Source organism: Manis javanica, chromosome 2 (genome assembly GCF_040802235.1).
Source record: "Manis javanica isolate MJ-LG chromosome 2, MJ_LKY, whole genome shotgun sequence".
Lineage (NCBI taxonomy): Eukaryota > Metazoa > Chordata > Mammalia > Pholidota > Manidae > Manis > Manis javanica.
The window spans coordinates 226,380,571-226,399,462 of record NC_133157.1 but is presented as its reverse complement, the minus strand read 5'-3'; the positions used below and the strand labels follow the sequence as shown (position 1 = coordinate 226,399,462).

The 18,892-nt window shown below is 54.3% G+C and overlaps 1 protein-coding gene across 2 annotated transcripts; it reads right to left on the bottom strand.

The window, feature by feature from the left end:
- Positions 1 to 31: 31 nt before the first annotated feature.
- Positions 32 to 18,744, bottom strand: HSF1 (heat shock transcription factor 1). 2 transcript variants are annotated; one of them, XM_037023357.2, is made up of 14 exons: positions 18,570 to 18,744; positions 4,910 to 5,018; positions 4,418 to 4,554; positions 4,119 to 4,243; positions 2,866 to 2,941; positions 2,728 to 2,789; positions 2,506 to 2,602; positions 2,286 to 2,422; positions 1,930 to 2,199; positions 1,569 to 1,652; positions 806 to 911; positions 665 to 730; positions 521 to 590; positions 32 to 447 (listed from the first exon to the last, which is right to left on the bottom strand). In XM_037023357.2, the coding sequence occupies exons 1-14, from the start codon at positions 18,684 to 18,686 to the stop codon at positions 242 to 244; spliced, it is 1,662 nt and encodes a 553-aa protein (XP_036879252.1). In that variant the 5' UTR covers positions 18,687 to 18,744; the 3' UTR covers positions 32 to 241. The 2 variants fall into 2 exon arrangements, with proteins under 2 accessions (XP_036879252.1, XP_036879253.1); XM_037023358.2 differs by lacking the exon at positions 1,569 to 1,652.
- Between the last annotated feature and the right edge of the window lie 148 nt (positions 18,745 to 18,892).

Genomic DNA, 18,892 nt, shown 5'->3' with positions numbered 1-18,892 from the left:
TGGGTTTGAGCAAAGACAAGGAAGAACAGCGTAGAGCCTGCCATTTATAGACCTCTGCCTGTGTCATTTGTCCATCTGTCCATATCTGTGTATCTCTATGGGAGGGGGAAAGGGGAACTTTCATGTAAAAATCCAAAATAACAACTCTGGATGCCTGCTGTGCCAGTCAGTCCAGGCGTGGCTGGGAAGCCCCAAGGCAAGCCATGGCACACAGGGCTGGGGCCTCACTGCTGGCCAGCCCCTAGGAGACAGTGGGGTCTTTGGATCTGGGGGGCTCAGAGCCCGTCAGTAGGGAGATGGCGGGGTCATCTGTGTAGTCTTCCCCCTCAGAGAAGTAGGGGCCCTCCCCCAGCTCGAAGAGCACGGGCAGGTCGCTGCTCCCCACGTCCACGGAGCCCGGGTCCAGCAGGAAGAGGGGCTGCGCCGTGTACTGCACCAGCTGCTTCCCTGGGGGCGGGGGCCAGGTCAGTGCGCGGGCGAGGGTGGGGCCGGAGTGGAGAGGTGGTGGTGCTCGGCTCACCTGAGTCGGGGCTGCTGCTCTCTGCCTCAAGGGGCCTGGGGGGCTCCTGGGGGGAGAGGAGCTCCTGGATCTGCAAGGTGGGGAGGGTACAGTGAGGGCTCTGTTTGACCCCACCCTGCCCCCACCCTGCTCCCACCTACGCACACTGGCCAGGCTGCTGTCAAGGTCGGGCAGGCTCATGTCAGGCACTGTCACCGAGGGGCTGAACAGCTGCAGGGAAGGTAGGGCCGTCAGGCTGTGCCTCTGAGCAGGCAGGGGTGGGGCAGGTGGTGGGGTGGGACTCACATCCAGCAGGGCACTGGTGTCCACACTGAAGCCATGGTTCGTCAGCATGGTCTGCAGGTTGTCCAGGTTGGAGTCCATGGCGTCCAAGTGGTCACTGAGCTCAGTCCTGGCCAGGGCAAGTGGGGCATGTGAATGGGTGCCCTAGGGCCCCCACCAGATGCCTTTCTGTTGGCACTAGCCAGAGAAGGGCTCCCCTCGGCCAGGCCCCACCCCACCCAAACTCCCGCTTTGCAGGGCAGCAATGGGCCCTGGGGTCAGTGTATGCACGGGCAGGGCCAGGGCACTTGGCCTTGGGGGAGAGTAGCCAGGCCTGCTCTCCTTCAGTGAGAGGCCCTGGGAGCCCTCGGCAGCACTTCTGGCTGGACCAACATGCTGAGGGGCTTCCCACTCAGATGGGAGGGGGGCACAGTCTCTGTGGCTTGACAAGGTCTTGCCTTTGCATGGGAAGATGGCATGGACAGGGAAGGGGCTCTCCCCTGGAGCATGGTGGGAAAGAGACCCGGGTCTCGTGGCTGTGACTGAGACATCATGGATGGCCAAACCAGCTCTGGAGGTACCCCACCCTGAGTCAAAGTGCAGCAGCTGGGACCCAGGCAGCACCAGCAATGGCCTCTGGCTGGGAGGCCACCCACTGCAGAGGGCCCGGGGTGCCCTTCTGCCAGGCAGGGCTCGGTGTTTACCACCAGGCTGGGCTCTGGTCTGAGGCTGAGGAGGGGCCCGAGTTCTGGTGGGGCCCTCCCTCCCCATTGGGGACAGCGCTAACCCTGGCTGGACTCGGCCATGCAGAGAGGAGGAGGGACAGGGGAAGAGGCGGGTGACCCCAGGCATCTGTGGAGTGCGGGCCAAACTGCAAGATAGGAAGACAAGAGCCGCCCACTAGCAGGTGGGGGCCGGGGGGCTCTGTGCCCCCCACCCTTGCTTGCCCAGCCTCGGGCAGGGCCTCTGCTGGGCAGGACAGGACACAGTGAAGGGCCCAGTGGGCTATTGGGGGGTGGTGACAGCTGCAGCCAGGGCAACCCAAGGAGCAGCTGCCACATGCCCTTCATTCCTGAGGCTGTGGGGCAGCCCTGGCCGGCTCCCCTGGACTGTCCGAGCCAGAGGCCCAGCTGCACTCCCACACTCACTTGTCCAGGCAGGCTACGCTGAGGCACTTCTCGGGGGCTGGGGCAGGCGGGGGTGAGGCGGGCAGGGCACCCGCACCCGGGAGCGCCGTGACAGAGGCTGCAGGGGCAGGTTCGCTCTCTCGCAGGATGGAGTCAATGAGGGCAGTTGGGGAGAGGGGAATCTCCACGACGGAGGACGGGTGCCCAGGACTGGCCTCCTCCACCTGGGGGCTCCGAGGGGGGCTGGGAGGCTCCTCCTTGACTCGCACCAGGGGGCTGCTTGACAGGGGCCTGCATGCAGGGGACACACACCTCAGCAGGCGCCTCTGTAGGTCCCACCCTGTCCCGCCCCTGCCAGAAGGGTAATGTGCCCCCACCTCTCGTCTAGGATACCGCCAGGGGAGGCTAAGGGGCTGCTGGGAGCCAGCTCAGTGATGTCGGAGATGATAGGACCAGAGTTGGCGACGGCATCTGGGGAGTACAGGCTGGAGCCACCATAGGCCGGGGACGGAGCCTGCCATCAAACGGAAGGGGCCTCATGCGGTGTGCGCCTTGGCACCTGCCATGCAGGCCAGTCGTGTTGCAGCTGGTGCTCACCGAGTAGGGGACCGGCCCGTGGATGTGCTCCAGGGAGTACTGGCGGCTGTACTTGGGCATGGAATGTGCCGAGCTGCTGTCATTGAGCATCAGAGGGCTGTGGGGAAGGGGTGGGGTTAGCTGCCTCTCCAGGCTCAGGCACCCAGGACACGGCACCCAGACCAGGTGGCCTGGGCGCCGGGCCCCATGCGGAGGGACAGGCATCCCCAGCGGCTGGCTCACATCTTCCTCTTCACCCCCAGGATCCGGTTTGACTGCACCAGCGAGATGAGGAACTGGATGAGCTGCAGGGCAGAAGTGTGGTCAGCTGGGCTGCAGAGGGGACCCCCTTCTCCCTCCCCACCAGCCGCCGCTGCACACCTTGTTGACGACCTTCTGCTGCTGGGCATGCTTCTGCCGCAGGCTGGCCACCTCCCGCCACAGGGCCTCGTTCTCACTGCAATAGGCCAGGCATGACTAGAGGGCCGGGGTCTGGGGGCCCTGGGCTATGGGCCCGGCTGTGATGGGCCAGGGCCAGGACTTGCTGGCACCCCACCCCTGCTGGCTCTGCTGCATTTCCAGGGGCCAGCTGGGAGGCCCCTCGCTGTGGGGCTACCAAGGGAGGGGCTGGAGGCTAAGGTAGGATGGAGGGCACAGGGTGCTGGGCGCACCCCAGGATCCTTGCTGGGACTTCCTGAGGCTTTTCTGGATGCCATCAGGTGGTAGATGCTTGAGCACAGCCACCCACCCTCGGTCATCTCTGCCCCGACTGAGCAGGAGGGCAGGCCAGGGGGACAGTGGCTCAGAGGTGGCCCTAAGGGGCCCCTGAGCACTTCCTCCCTACCGGGTGAGCAGGCCTGTGAGCAGGCGGCGGCCTGTCCTTCCAGTGGGCCAGCAGCCCCACCCACCCAGGCCCCGTATCTTCTTAACATGGAATAGACGCTCATGCCTCGGCTGGAGAGGCAGCCATGTCCTGGAAGACCAAGCGCGCCTGGCACCATCTCTAGGTGTCACGTGGCCACTGGCTTCTGTTGGGCCCCCGTGTGAGGAGAGCTGGGGGCCCGGCAGCCTTGTCCACGACACGCAGGTCAGGGGGACCTGCCCCTCTGCTCTGAGGCCACACCGAACAGAGATGGCCACCTGGGTCAGAGTCCAGGGGTCCCCAAGGCCCCTCAGGAGCACAGGAGGAGACTCAGGCCAGGCTTCCTTGGGGTCCTGGCTTGGGGGGGGAGCGTAGGGTTGGTTATGTGGTGCCCAAACATGCCTCAAGGGCAGCAGGGGGTTCCAAAAGGAATTCCAAATGTTTCCTGCTCTCTAGGTCTCAGGGGGAGGTGGCAGGAGAGGTGCGATCTGTGCAGAAGGCGGGCAGAGGCAGGCTGGAGGGTAGGGCACCATTGGGTGAGAAGCCTGGCCACCCTGGCCGGCAGGGCTGCATGTGCACGTGCTCAGGGGACGGTGGGAGGAGCCCGCGGAGGGCAGCAGAGTCACACTAGCTCCATGCTGGAGGATCTACCAGCCGGCAGGTGGGGCTGGGGCCTCCAACCAGGCTGTTCCCAGCCCTGCCTTCCTGGCTGTTCCTGGGACCCCCTCGCCCCTTGTACAGTGGCCCGCCCCACCCCACCTGCAGGACCTACTGCTTCATGGCCAGCAGCTTGGAGTCCATGCTCTCCTGCTTCCCCTTCATCAGCTGCACGTCGGTCAGCAGCTTGGTGACACTGTCCTGATGAATCTTTATGTCCTCATTCTTCAGGGTGGACACCTGGTTCCCCAGGGAAAGCAGTCATTGAGATGGACCCCAAAGGAAGAGGGGAGGGCCTGGGATGTAACGTAGTGCCAAGGGGTTTCCCAACAGGAGAGGGCTCAGCATGGCCCAGCCAGCAGGAGCGTAGCCTGAGGGAGCCGTGAGGACAAGGGTGGCAGATGGGCTACTCACGCTGGTCACTTTCCTCTTGATGTTCTCAAGTAGCTGCTCCTGGCCACGCAGGAAGCTCGGGTGCTGGAACTCAGTGTCATCCCTCTCAGGCTTGACCAGGCCACCCTGCTCGATGTGGACCACCTTCCGGAAGCCATCTGTACATGATGGGACACGGGGGTGGCCCTGCCTCAGGGCTGGGGGGACCAGACTCCCCACTACAGCCTGGCCACCACCTGGTCACACCCCGCACAGCCCTTAAAGATGGCCTGCATGCAGTGGCTGGGTGGCCCTGGTTTCAGAGAGACCCCATGTCCCAACACCCCCTCCTCCTTGTGTGCAGCTGCATCCAGCTGGGGCTTCCGGAGCTCTTCCCCAGAGGACCCGACTCCTGGGGGAGAGGCACCCGTGCTCAGCCCCCAGGAGCACTGGGATGCGGATCAGGCGCTGGCCAACATGCAGGGGCCCGGCAGTGCACACCCCCCTCCCTGGGGCCCTGTGCGCTGCACTCACACATGTTGAGCTGCCGCACGAAGCTGGCCATGTTGTTGTGCTTGAAGTACTTGGGCAGCACCTCCTTGGCAAACTGACCCTGGTCAGACACGTGGAAGCTGTTCCCACCCTGCAGGAGACATGGATGTCACATGTGGCCATGAAGGGGGCTGGCAGGAGGCAGAGCTCGCCAGAGGGACCACCAGCCTGCTGCCCCCAGCCTTAGAACCTGGACCTGCAGCCTGGCTGGGGCCCAGGACTGGGTGACGGAACCAGGTCCCAGGTTCCTGGACACTGAGTTACATTCATGAACTCTGCAGCGCTTCAGACCCATTGTTCAGGGATCCCCCTTTGGCTTTAATCAGCACATTTTTTCTAAAAGAAGACTCCAAATTGAGGCAGCCAAGAAAATGGGAACCTAATTTCAGTTACTGTGGAGGAAAACACACAGCTGTGTTCAGAAAGGCAACCTTCCTTTTTTTTTGTATCTGAGACAAGAAATAGATTATAAAAAAAACTGTACACTACCCTCATGTCTTTCCTGACCTCAGTCTAAGAGCTGGTGGGAGGGCACTGAGGCAGGGGCCAGAGAGCCCTGCGAGTGTCCATGGGGTGGGGGCGCGGTGCTGTGGACCTGTTAAGGGTGCCTGAAACAGTGTCCCCCTCGCACATGTTGAAGGGCAGAGCTCCAGTTCTGGCCTGCACCATGGTGGTCATTCTGCTTTCTCCTGTCCTTATGCCTGAGCCCTGTCCCCAGACAACTAGCACTTGACCTGTCTGGCAGCTCCTTGGAAGATCCCACTTGCAAGGCTGTCCTGGTATGACTCACTCCAAAGCTCTCCCAGGATGAAAAGCCTTTTCCCTAGGGCTGTTTGTTGTAAACATCAAAAGGCAATTCATAAACTTTGTGCCTGCCTAAAACATGGGGGCAACAATAGCCTGACCAGAACGCTTAAAAGGCAGGGCTGGGGAATAAGACATCGAGCTCCAGAGTGCTTCTGGGAACCCAGCAGCTACATGCATGTGCACAGCTGTGTGCAGCCTCAGGAAGCCCCCCGAAAGCCCCAAGCTTTCACATCTGCCTGACTTTGAGGCTCTGAGGAAGCAGGAAGAAGGCAGTAAAGAAAAGCTGTCAACTGCCTGGATAAGTGTTACAACAAAGACTGGGAGATTTTCTGGTTCCAAGCATTAAAGGGAATCTGCTCTTTTCACTACCTGACTGCAAATACTTCAGTGGCCACAAACAACAAATACAAACTGTCCAGAATCAGTTCAGAAAAACCACTAAACAAACAAACAGCAACAAAAGAAACATGCAGAGAAACCAAGGTCTGGCCCATATACTGGAAAAAGGCAATCAACAGACTGTCCCTTAAGGAAGCTCAGGTTTCAGACTTACTAAACTAAGACTTTAACTGTACTTTAAATATGTTCAAAGAACAAAATGAAACAGCATCTCAAGAAATAAAGGAAAGCATGAGAATGAGAGAGAATAAAGAAATTATAAAAAAAGAGCCAAGTCAGAATTCTCAAGTTGAAAAGTGTAACAACTTGGATTTAAAATTCACTGGAGGGGCTCACAAGCAGATCTGAGCAGGGAAACGAAGGAATCAGTAAATATGAAGATAGTTCAACTGAGATTATCCAGTCTGAGAAACAAAGAAAAAAGAATGAAGAAAAATATACAGAGCCTCAAAAACATGTGAGATAATACCCAACACCAACATATGCATAATGGGAGTCCCAGAAGGAGAGAACAAAGAACGTATGAAGAAGTAACTGGCCACAACCCCACACCCCAGATTTGATGAAAATCACCCAGAGAGCTAAGCAAACTCCAAGATAAAACCTCAAGAGATTCACACTTAGATAGTTCCTAATCAACGAAGCAAAAATCCAAAAGAAAATCTTGAAAGCAGCAAGAAAGAGTAGACTTATGTATAAGGAATCCTTAATGAGATCAACAGCAGGTTTCTAATCAGAAAGCACAGAGGCTAGAAGGCAGTGGGGTGATGTATTAAAAGTGCTGAATTAAAGAAAAAAACCTGTCAACCAAGAATTCTACGTCCAGCACATAGTCCTTCGAAAACGAAGGAGCAATTTCCACTTCTGGGATGGCGGTGTGAGGAGACCCACTGAACCACTACCAATGAAACAAGCAAAGTCATTCAATCATTTAGTCACTGGAAATTGTCCTAGAAGTATTTAATGAATGAATCCTTCCTCAAGGGTACCTGTAGGAACACTGAGTCTGAAGCCTTTGAGCCACGACCTGCTTCCTCCTCCTCACCCCAGTACACTCAGAAGGGGTGGCTGAGAAGATGGGGATTCTGCTCCCCTCAGTTTCCAATCAAAGCTTAAAGTACCTCATTGGGAGGGGCAGGCCACCATCTCCAAGCTGAAGGGGCTAAATTCCTGTTGATTCCAACCAAGAGGTTGGGGGGTCCTTGTCTCCACTTGATCCCACCCACAGAATGGAGGCTCTGTCCCTGGCATGGCAGCTGAGAATCCTGGGCCCCAAATGCTCTCACTCCAGAGAACACCTGCAGGGAGCAGCCACGCCAGGGGAGGTGGCCGAGACCACAGGCTTCCTCCAGGCCCGGGGCCCAGAGTGGGGGCTCAGAGAATTTGCCCAGGGGAGGTGCAGTCCAAGGAAAGAGAGCGGCTGAAGCTCTCGCAAGGGAGTTCACTTTACTTGAAACAAAGTATGGGGAAGTTCAAGCCTGAGGGTGCTCTTGAAAACAGTAGCACCTCTACATTACGGGCAATAAGCTAAACCATGGCCAATTGTTCACAGGAAATAGACAGCTAAGCGCCCTTCCGGGGTCATTAGAAACCTTAAAGACTGACCTCAAAAACTACCACCGCTGAAATTTAACTGCACCAGATGCCCGAACAATCTGTGCCCCGAGGCTCTGCTGATAGCAGAACAGCGAGGCAGTGATCACAGGGCCTGAAGGTGGTCTGGCGCCAGGAGACAGTAGCCCGCAGACCAGGGGGGAGGCAGACTTCGCTCGAATTGCCCAGCCTGGCCGCAAAACCGCCAAACCGGCCAAAAACTACAGGGGTGGGGGTCACCTGGAAGTACTGCGATCCACTACCTAACGTAGTTTTTCAACAAAATTACAGGACATGTAACACAGTAAAGTGTGACCCACAGGGGAAAAAAGAGAAAGCAGCAAAACTGCCTGCAAAATGGACGAGCTGCCAGATTCAACCCAGACTGGGAGAAGCCATTATAAATGTGTTCAAAGGACCGAAGGGAATCATGACATAAAGGCAGTGGGGAGACAGCGTCTCGTCGCAGAGCACCACCACCAAGAGGAGGAGCCGCAGGGACCCAGATGGACGTCATGGGGCCGAATGCACAAGGACCAAGATGAAGAGTTCACCGGGAGGACACCACAGCGACAGGAGCGGGCAGGACCAGTGAAAGTGAAAATAGCTGGCAGGTCATGGAACCTAAAAACAGAGGGAAAACAGCAAAAAGAAAAAAGAAAGGGGCCTCAAATACACGTGCCAGCACACAGGCCATAGAAGAACCACCAGGAGGGAGAGAATGTGCCAGAACAGAGAATTACGGCCTGAAAATGCCCCCAGTGTGCCTGGAGAAAGAATCTATAGACATCGCATGCTTCTCCCTTTCCTTTAGTCGATGCTGCTCTCTGTTAAAAGTGTTTCTGTAATTTTATAGTTTTGTCACACAGGTCCATGTGTGTTTTATTAGGCTTATATTTAAATAGTTAATTTTTTTCGAGCAATTGCAAATATTTTTACAAAACCAACTTCACATTGTTCATTAGAAATACAACAAATTTTTGTGTGTTGACTTTGTATCTAGTGACCTTGCAAAACCCAGTATTTAATTCTAGGAATATTATTGTAGATTTGTTAGGATTTGCTATGTAGATAATCATGTTATCTGTGAATAAGGAGAATTTTATTTCTTCCTCTCCAATATATATTCCTTTAACTTCTTTTTCTTGTCTTAATGTACTGGATGGGACTTCCGTGTATCTAGAACTGGTGAAAACAAGTCACTGGGCCTTGTTCTGGCCTCAGAAGGAAGCACCCAGTCTCTTACTATTAGGTATGAGATCAGGTGTAGTTTTTTGTGCACCCTTTTGTATCAAGCTAAGTTCCCTGCTATTTCTAGTTTCCCAAGGTGTATATATATTTTAAACATTATGGTTGTGAATGTCAAGTTTTGTCAAATGCTTTTTCTGTATCAAAAAATATGGTCATGTGGTTTTTCTGCCTTAGATTGTTAACACGGTGGGTTGTATTGATTAAAACTGAACCGTCCCGGCATTCCTGGGATAAATCCCATTTGTTGTGACATTATTCTTTTTATATCGCTGAATTTGATTTGCTATTATTTTATAAAGACGTTATGAAGGATACTGACCTGTAGCTTTCTTGGACTGTTTCTGTGTAGTTTGGGTATCAGGGTAGTGCTTGCCTCATCAAATAAGTTGCAAAGTATACTCTCCTGTTTTTCTGGAAAAGACTGTGTTTGTGTTATTTCTTCTCCAAATGTTTGAATTTACCAGTGAAATAATTTGGACCTGTAGATTTCCTTTTAGCAAAATTTATTACTAGGAATCAAATTTCATTAACAGATTCAGGACCAGTAAGGGTATCTGGTTCAGCTTGGGTGAGTTTTCAAGGAATTCTCTTACTGTCTGTGGAGTCTGTAGTGATATATCCTTTTTGTTCATTATATTGGTAATTTATGTCTTCTCTTTTTGTCAGTCATGCTACAAATGACCAATTTTGATCTTTTCAAAGAATCAGCTTTTTAATTCATTTACCTTGTTTTACTTTTTCAATGTTATTAATTTCTTCTGTTGTCTTTATTTCCTTCTTTCTGCCTGCGTTGGGTTTACTTTACTCTTCTTTTCCTACTTAGGTGGAAACTGGGGAGCCATGCTTACTTTCTAATGTTGCCACTTAACGGAATAATTTCCCTATAAGCACTGCTTTCGGTGGATCTCACACATTTCAGAGAGCAGGTGTTTGGTGGACTGCTGGTCAATGTCTGTGGCACAGGAGATGGAGACCCTCTCAGAGGGAAGAAACAGCTTCTTACGGGGCTGCATGCTCTTTCTTGGTCTTGCTGTTCACCAGGCTGCACTGTGCCTCAGTCTCCCCAGGTGGCATCCACCCTCCATCCATGTGACTGAAACCATGTCCTGTCTCATCCCTAGGACACATTATTTGCTGAACTCCATCACCCCTGACTGGCATCTCTACACAGCTGGCTATCAGGGAAACTGCCCCCCATATGTCTAAAACGGAAGGTACAATCAATGTCAGGTTTACCATTTTAAGTGCATATAGCTTGATCAATTTTTGACATAGTTGTTTGCCACAAGCAAGAAAGAAAAAATGCCTTTGTCACCTCCAAGTTGCCCTGCGTCCCCTCACAGCCATCGCCGGCAGCCGCTGGTGATTTTTGTCCCCAGCGTCTTGCCCTTGCCAGAAGGTCAGGTAGATAGAGTCAGAATCTGTGGCCTTCTGGTATCTGGTGATACCTTTGCAATGCGGCCACAGTGTTGCATGGGTGAGCTGTCTGTCCCTCTTAAATGCTGAGGGGTACTCCATGGTAGGGATGTCCCACAGTTTATCAACTTGCCAGGCATGGGCATCTGGGTTGTGTCCTGTTCTGCATATTATGCATAAAAGTGCTATAAATATTTGTGTCTGGGCTCTTCCGTTTTAGAAGTTTTATAGTTTTAGCTCTAACATTTTAGTCTTTCAGTTTGATGTGCATATGGCCTGAGGGACAGGCTCACATTTGTGCTAACTGGTGGGTATCCAAGTGTTTCAACACCTTTGTCAAAAAGACTGTTCTTTCTCCATTCACTTTGAGTGGCACTTTCATCAAAAATAAATTAACTTTCAATGGACAGGTCTATTTCTGGCCTCTCCAGTCGGTTCCATTTACATACATGTTTACAGTTAAGCCAACATCATTCAGTGTTGTTATAGCTTTATAGTGAGTCTTAAAATGAGAGAGTGAGTCTCTGAATTTTGTCCTCCTTCAAAAAGAAGTTCGGCTCCTCTCCACTGAGAATGTTTGGCTTAGCTTTTTCACATAAACTCTAGGATCAGCTTACCAATATCTACAAAAAAGCCTGCTGGGATGTCACTGGGATTGTGTATCCATTTTCATCTTACCTAACATTGAGCCTTCTGTTTATAACCATGATATTTCTCATTTACTTGGGTCCCCTTTAATTTTTCTCGGCAATGTTTTATCGTTTCCAGTGCATAAACTACACATATATTTTGCAGGATCTGCCCTGAGAGAACCAGCCTACAGACAGCCCCCAACGAGCCCACTTCCAGCATTTGCGGCTGGTACTGCCTCCTTCCACGACACACCAGGCTGCCCTGCGACCAGAGCACCCAGATGCAGTGATGCTCTGGCCACATCACAGAAGCCACCTTGGGCTGCTGCCCTCTCGGGCCCCTGCTCTGGGAGAGGCAAGCTGACATGCCGTGGCGGCTCTGAGGCCCACACTGTCAAGAGTGGGGGTCTCCTGCCGACAGCCACTCGAGCGAGCTGGGTATCGGGCCCCTCAGCCTCAGGAGGTACCGAGCCAGAGGAAGTCTGTGCCTCTTGGAAACAGTAGCTGTTTTAAGCAGTTAAATTTGGAGCTAAACGGTTATACAGCAACAGATAATACAACCACTATTCTGTGTTTTTTGGTATTATTGTAAATATTTCAATAGTTCACTGCTAATATGTAGAAATATAATTTCCCTATATTGACCTTAAATCCTAACATCATTTATTAGTTCTAATAACTTCTTTGTAGATTCTTTGGGATTTTCTAAGTAAATGATGTTTCCTGTGAATGGAAACAGACTTTCTGATCTTTGTCGGTCTTTTACTCATTTATTTGCCTGACCAGGTAGAGAGAAGCGCTGAAAGCAGACACCCTTGCCTTCTTCTCCAGTCTTGGGGGAAAGTACTTGGTTTCTTACCATCAAGAACAGTGTCAGCTGTAGCTTTTTTGTAGATGCTCTTTATCAGACCGAAGAATCCGCCTTCCCGTTTCGGTGACACCCATCATGAAATGGACGTTCGACCGTGTCAGACGCTGCTTCTCCCTCTGCCAAGATGCCGGTTTCTTTCCTGTCGGTGAACTGCACTGAGTTTTGGCTGCCGACCGGACTCTCGTCTGGGGAGCCCCTCCCCACCTCCCGTCCCACAGTCACTCCTGAGACGCCGGCCGCACCATCATCTCTGCTCTCTTGTGCACAGTTCCATTTTTCTGGCTGCTTGTAAGATTTTTCTCTTCACCTATTTTCAGTGATTGGATAGTGATAAGCCTTCTTGGTATGTTTTTTCTACTTAACCTCCTTGGGAATCACTGAAATTCTTGGATCTGTGGGTTTACAGCTTTGAAAAAATCGGGGAAAAATTTTGATCATAATTTCTAAACATTCTCTTTCCACCTTTATTCTGCAACTTCAGTCGTGTGACATCATCCCCAGGAGGTGCGACTCGTTTTCTTCAGTCTTTTTCTTCTCTGTGCATCTCTGTGGATACTTTCTGTTGCTCTTCTACTTCAGCGATTTGTTTTTTTTCTTGCAGTTTCTAATCTGCTGTTACTCTCCTCCAGTGAGTTATAAAAATAAACTTTTAATTTTATAATAATTCTGGATTTACAGAAAAGTTGGGAAGACACTATGGAGTTCCCATACAGCCTGCACCCAGGTCCCCTACTTTAACACCCTGCATTGGCCAGATGCCATGAATCAATACACACATTTCTCCCACTGTCCAAAAATAGAGTGTTCCTATAAAACCTTTCATAAGCCAAAATGCCTAAAGCTAATTGACAATTACCATTAACTGTTGGTTATGGTATATATAAAGTTTATGCACTGTAAACCATAAAATATTGCTGACACCTTAGGGCACACCTTGCTACCTGAGACAAAATAAACCAGATAAAGTCGGCTGCTCACAGACACCATGTAAAGCGCTGAGGCCTAGAGTTGCGATGCTGACAGGTTGGGGGTGGGGGGTAGCCGGGCGGGGCACTCTCCCTGCTCAGGGTGTGCCTCTGCAAGGCTCAGCACAAACCCAACTCCGAATGCCACCTTCCCTTCTGTGCTTTTCTCATAAAGGTGAGCGGCACTGCTCAGATTTCTTCCGCTTGGCAGAACAGGTGCTGATGCAGTTGTCCCGCAGAAGTGAGGTGGCATGAGGCAGACTTTCTAAAAGTGGGATCCTCATCATTACCAACTCAAGTCCCTATTTTATTCATATTTTCTTAGTTTTTCCTAATATCCTGTTCCAGGATATCACCCAAGATACTACATTATACATTACATCACGTTACAGTCAGGTCTTCTTGTATTCCTGTTGGCTTTTGACAGCCTGACTTCCTGGTTTTCCATGGCCTTGACGGCTTTGGGGAGTACTGGTCTGGTACCTTGTAGAATGTCCTTCAATGAGGATTTGTTTTTCTCATGATTAGTTGGGGCCCTGTAAGTTTCTGGGAGGAAGACCCAAAGGTGGGGTGGCTTTCTTGCCACACTGCATCAGGCCACCTGCTGTCAAGCTGACTCACCACGTCCTAGGGCTGAGGCCATGTCTGTCAGGTGTCTCCACTGCACAGTGACCCCCCACCCTTCTTCCATCCTGTGCTCCTTGGAAGTCACTATGTGCAGCCCACACTTAAGGGGGGACTTCCGTGTCACCTTGGAAGGAGAGGCATCTATAGAAATAATTTGGAATTCTGCATGACAGACTTGTTCCAGTGACATTTTGTTCAACTTACTTTCTTCCCACATCATCTGTTTCTCTGTCTTCACGTTTCCGCTTTACCTCCTGAGCCTGCGGAGCGTCTCTGTAACAGTCCCAGTGTCCCTGATGGCTAATGCCGTCACCCCTGGCCCATGACTGTGATGCTCCCTCCTTGGCCAGAGGGCAGCTCTCCCCGCTGTCAGGTCATCTACCACTTGTGGCTGGGCCCTGGCATGGGGAGCCCTGTCTCACTTCCTGTCTATTTCTTCTTTTCAAGGGTGCTGAGTTCTCAGTCTGGCAAGAAGTTCAGTTCCACACAGATGGGCTTGACCCTTCTGAGGACTGTGTCCATGCTGGTCATGCTGCCTGTGGAGCAGCCTTTCTCTGGGGCGCTCAGCCCACTTCCAATCTGTGGCTCTTCTGGGGTCTCTGCTGGATGCTGTGTGCAAAGCAGCCTCTCTTCTCAGGCCCTGTGTACGCTGGTGGTGGCCCATGGGGGCTGCCCAGGGCTGCTCTTTCCCTGGCAGGCCCTCAGGCCAGCCTCACAGGTCTCATTTTGTGGACGGGCAGGCCAGCACTTAGCCAAAGACCCAAGAGGCTCCCAGGCACTCCTGGAGCCCTCTCTTAGAGCAGTCCCTACTCCCAGTTCTAGCTGCCTCAGTGTCTCTGAAGTCCACGCTCTGCTAGGTTCCCCCTTCTGCATGGGAGTTTGAAAACCACCTTCAGGAGGAAAGCCTGGGCCCCTGTGTGGCTCACCCACCCTCCTGTTCTCTAATCCTAAACTATGTTCAAGAGTGAGGTCCTGCTGAACAGGGCCTGCAGGCCCCACATTAAGGGCCCTCAGGAGCTGGAGAGGGTCAGCTGGCAAATCCATCACAAAATCCAGTGTTTGTCTCCCCGCCTCACTGTTTCAAGGTCCTTCCTTCTCTTACCACAGACAGTTCCTGGAGAGGTCTTGGCTTATCCTCAGACATGATGAAAATCTGTGACTGGAAATGGGGGAGGGCCAGGGAAAAGTGATTGTGTGGCTGGTGAGCAATGCTGTTTTCTGAAATGTAATTCTTGTTGAATGCAAAGTGTTATTGTAGATTCGGAGCCTGTGGCTCTATTTTCTACAGTATGACAAACAACCTGAAATGTATACAGAATCTTGCGTGTATGTACACTTTTATAGTGTCTCTGTCTTTGAATAGTTTCTCAAAGGGCTCCATGACCCAAAAGGACTATAAACCACTGCATTCCACGAGGGGCCACCTGCACTTCCCATGTGTCTCCCCAGAACGCCAACCCAAAGACGAGTCTGTGATGTGCTCTGGTCTCCTGGACACAGCTGGCTGACCGCTCCCTGGAATCCAGGAACATGTGCTCAGGAGTGTGAGCGTGTGGCCGGGAGCACGAGGACACTGAGTTCAGTCTGAAGAGTGAGGTGATGGACGAACAAAGTGGGGGGCCGATTCTACCCCTCCTCCCTGCCCTTAGCCTGTCCTCACCTGAGAGCACCGTCATGTCATTCCCTTGCTTTCCGTTCAAATTAGCTTCAGTTACAAACGGTGACAAACCATCTTCCTACTCTGTAGCTACTGGCCCCCGCACTGGGCATCTATGGGCCCAACAGAGCACATGCCAGTAGGTGATGCTCTGTGGCCATCAGCGTCCAGCAGGGGAAATAGTGGCAGCTGGCAGGCAGCCAGGGCCCGCTTCCCTCCTTTCACAGCTTGTAAGGACACCTTGCAATCAGAGGTGCAGGGGTCTACATGGATAGGGCTCTGGCACCACCCCTTGTGACACTCACTCCAGAGCGGGTCCTGCAGCCCCACTGACCTCTCCCCAGCACCTTAATAAAGAATTCTGAGCACACATGGTCCTGTGGAGTCAGCAGGCATGGGTGTGCTGTGGGCATCCACCCTCCTTCCAGTGGCCACGGCAGCCCAGACCTCCAGCCCCTTCTGAGACCTGTGCTCTGGGACCCCCTTACCACACCCCTGCCTGACTCGCCACTCTGGGTGGGAGGACAGCACAGAGCCTGCTGTTTATAGACCTCTGCCTGTCATCCATCCGTCTGTGTCTACATCTGTGTATCTTTACAGCAGGGAGAAAAGGGGAACTCTCAGGTAAAAACCCGAAATACGACTCTGCCTGTGGATGCCCATGGTGCCAGTCAGTCCAGGTGTGGCTGGGGCCCAACTAAGGAAACAGGCGGGGTGGGAGTTAGAGCTGACGCAGTGGGCATGGAAGCGGGGGCCTCTGATGCTCGCTCAGAAAACACGGAGCTTCCTGGCAAAGGCGGGCGGGGAGCAACAGCTGGGCGTCAGTGAGAGCACGCGCACTTGAGCTGGTGTCACCATTTTCTAGCTCTTACTTTGTTAAGTTTCTTAATGTCTTTGGGACTCACTTTTCTTATCTATAAAATGGCTGCTCGTCACCTCCTCGCACAGCTGAGCATGGAGCAATACTGACACGAGAAGGCTTAGCTTTGGCGCCTCATGTGAGGACTGAACAAGGACAACCATGCCAGCATCTGGCAGCTGTTACTGCAGCCAGGCTCAGGGACGCACCAGAGCCTCGGGCCCGCAGCACATCTCCCAGCCTGCCGCCGGCGTGCAGTGACCTGCAGGGTGTGCTCCTTTGGCACTTCAGGTCAATGGTCAGGTCCCCAAGGGCGGGACCCAGAGGACCTGCTAGGTCCTGGTGGCTGTCTGAGGACGACTCGGCAGGCGTGCCCCCCACCCCCAGCTCTGGAGCCAGGGAAGGAGTGGCCCTGCCTGCCAAGAGAGCTCTGGAAACAGCCCATGGCTGGCTCTGAGTTCAGGTTCGACCAGGCCAATCCCTTGAACGCCCACGTCGGGAGGCAGCCTAACTGTAGGAACAGCTTTGCCCTGGCCCCTCCAGTGGCCCTCTGCCAGAGGCACTCATCCAGGCTGCCTGGGATGGGCTCTGGCCTTGGCAACCTCCAGTTCCTAGGTCTCTGGGGTCCTCCCAGCCCCCACAAGGATCATTCCTGCTCCCCAAAATTAGAGAATTGTATTGATCAAACTGGGATGAGGATGAGGCCAGAGAGGTCCCAGAAGCCAAAATTTAAGGGGGCCCTCACTCTCAGAGCCTCTAAGTACAGACGGGCTTAAAGAAGTGCCCCTTAAACTGTGCCCCTCGTTACCCTGGCCATATCCAACCTAACCCTTTGGCCAGACAGGCTGATTCGTGGAGTGTCCCAGTGAGCGTGGCAGGCAAGGGGAACAGCACAGGCTGTAGGCAGGGACAGCTGTGGCATTCCAGCCAGTCATGGTCACCAGATCCCCTCCCAAGGGCAGTGGCAGCTGCAAGGTTCTCCAGGACCTGTCTAGGGAGGAGCTGCATCTCTCGAAAGCCCTTGCCTACTCACCTGAGATCAGGCACTCGGCAGCCCCTTGGGCAACCCCAGAAAGGGCTTCCTTTTACTGTTGAGCTAGTGTACCCGCCCCCACCAATGTGTCCTGCACCAGCTGCCCCTGCTCAGCCTGTGTACAAACCAGGTAGGATAGATCACTTGCACTCCAGCTGGCTCTCCGGCCTCCCCACCCCGCCGGGAGAGTGTGCCCACAGCGCTCATGGGTGATGCGGCCACTGTGAATGGGGGCTGTCACAGGCCTGACATGACTTCCTTGCTCTGAGGCCTCAGCCAGAAATCAAGCTGCGGGTCCTGCAGGGGCACGCTGATGGCACCTCACATGCGTGCCTCTCGATCCTTGCGCAGAAACAGCAAGCGGCTTAAGAGGCAGGAGGACTCACCCTGGTGGGGCTAGGCCTGGGGGATCCTGGGGATCAGCGGGGCCCCTGAGCTGGGCAACAGTGCTTCCTGGGAGAGAGGGAAAGGAGGCGGAGAGGGGCAGAGGGCGACAGGAACGTGGGGTGATTCCCTTTCATCAGGAAAGTTCCAGGCCTAGAATGTGGGATGGTGGTGACACGAGGACTCACGCCACCGTGAACGGGCACTACCGAGTGAAGGGCGCCCACACGGAGATGTCACCGGGACCAACACAAACTATCTCCAACAAGAAGCTGCACGATCTCTGATTCCTGTACTCCCCAACACTCCTCAGGAAGAGTCGAAAGAGCTTCGGCAAACCACCGCCCAAAAGCAGAGCCCCTGGCCTGCCGCTCGGCGCTAGCTTCCACCAGACTTCTCTTCATCCCTAAGGGCTTCAGTGCAAAGAAGGCAAGAACTCAGTACGGACCGAGAAACCCGCATTTTGACCCTTAGGAGCCAAGCACGCCTGGAGGGGCCCGGAGGCTCTGCAGGGCCGGTGCCGCCCGTCTGCCGGCCCCGGCCTCCCCGCCACGACGTCACAGCCGGGATGCGGGGCAGATTCCGACCTCCAGCTGCAGGCAGTTTCCGATTTACCTTTGCAAACCGGAGCTGTCCGGTCCTGCGGGGTCGGACCACGTAAACAAGCCTGCTGCCAGGCAACTGGAGACGGGGAAGTGCATAAGGCCTCCGTGCGAGTAAGGAACAACGAAGCCGCTTTTGGGAAACTCGGCTCTGGGATCCCAGGACGGAGGGCTCGAGGTCTACGCGGACTTTACGACGTTTTACTTTGTTTTCGCTTCCCTTCCTTTTGCACTAGAGCAACGCCCACTGACTCACGCCAAGTCCTGATTCTCTTCGAAAAGCCGCGGACCGCACCACCCTATGACTCCTCTGAGAAAATATGAGGCACAGTGTTCGCGGCGGCGCTGGCTTTTGTTCTCAGCACGGACACTCGCGCAGCCGTCCGACAGCGAGCGGAGCCCGGCGGAGGCGAGGCCCGCCGCGCAGCGCGCGCTGCTGGGCGTGGGCAGGGGCCGACCCGGCGCAGGACCCGACGCTGCGCCTCCGAAACCCCGGGCTCGCAGCCCCACACCCTGCCCTCCCGCGGACGCGCCCCGGCCCCTCACCGGGCTCCAGCCGATGAGCGCGTCGGTGTCCGGGTCGCTCACGAGAGTCCACAGCTTGGTCAGGAAGGCCGGGACGTTGCTGGGCCCCGGCGCGCCGGGGCCCACGGGCAGATCCATGCCGGGCAAGGCGAGGACAGGCGGAGGAGACGAGCGAGGACGGGGGCCGAGGGCCGGGCTAGTGCTGCCGCCGGGGCCGCGCCGCCGCCACCGCCCGCTGCGCACAAACAGGCCCGGGGCCTAGCATGGCGGCCGCCATCTTGCGACGGGCGCGCTCCTGCCGGCGCCACTCGCCCGCCCCTGGGGCGCGCACGCCGGACTCGCGC

Bases quoted from the DNA above. Each gene is read 5' to 3' on its own strand.
- HSF1 (XM_037023357.2), bottom strand. From the start codon at position 18,686: ATGGATCTGCCCGTGGGCCCCGGCGCGCCGGGGCCCAGCAACGTCCCG. The intron at 2,603-2,727 runs GTGAGCCAGCCG...CCTTCCCCACAG, and splicing joins CTGGGGGTGAAGAGGAAGAT to CCCTCTGATGCTCAATGACA. The intron at 2,423-2,505 runs GTGAGCACCAGC...GTTTGATGGCAG, and splicing joins ACGGGCCGGTCCCCTACTCG to GCTCCGTCCCCGGCCTATGG.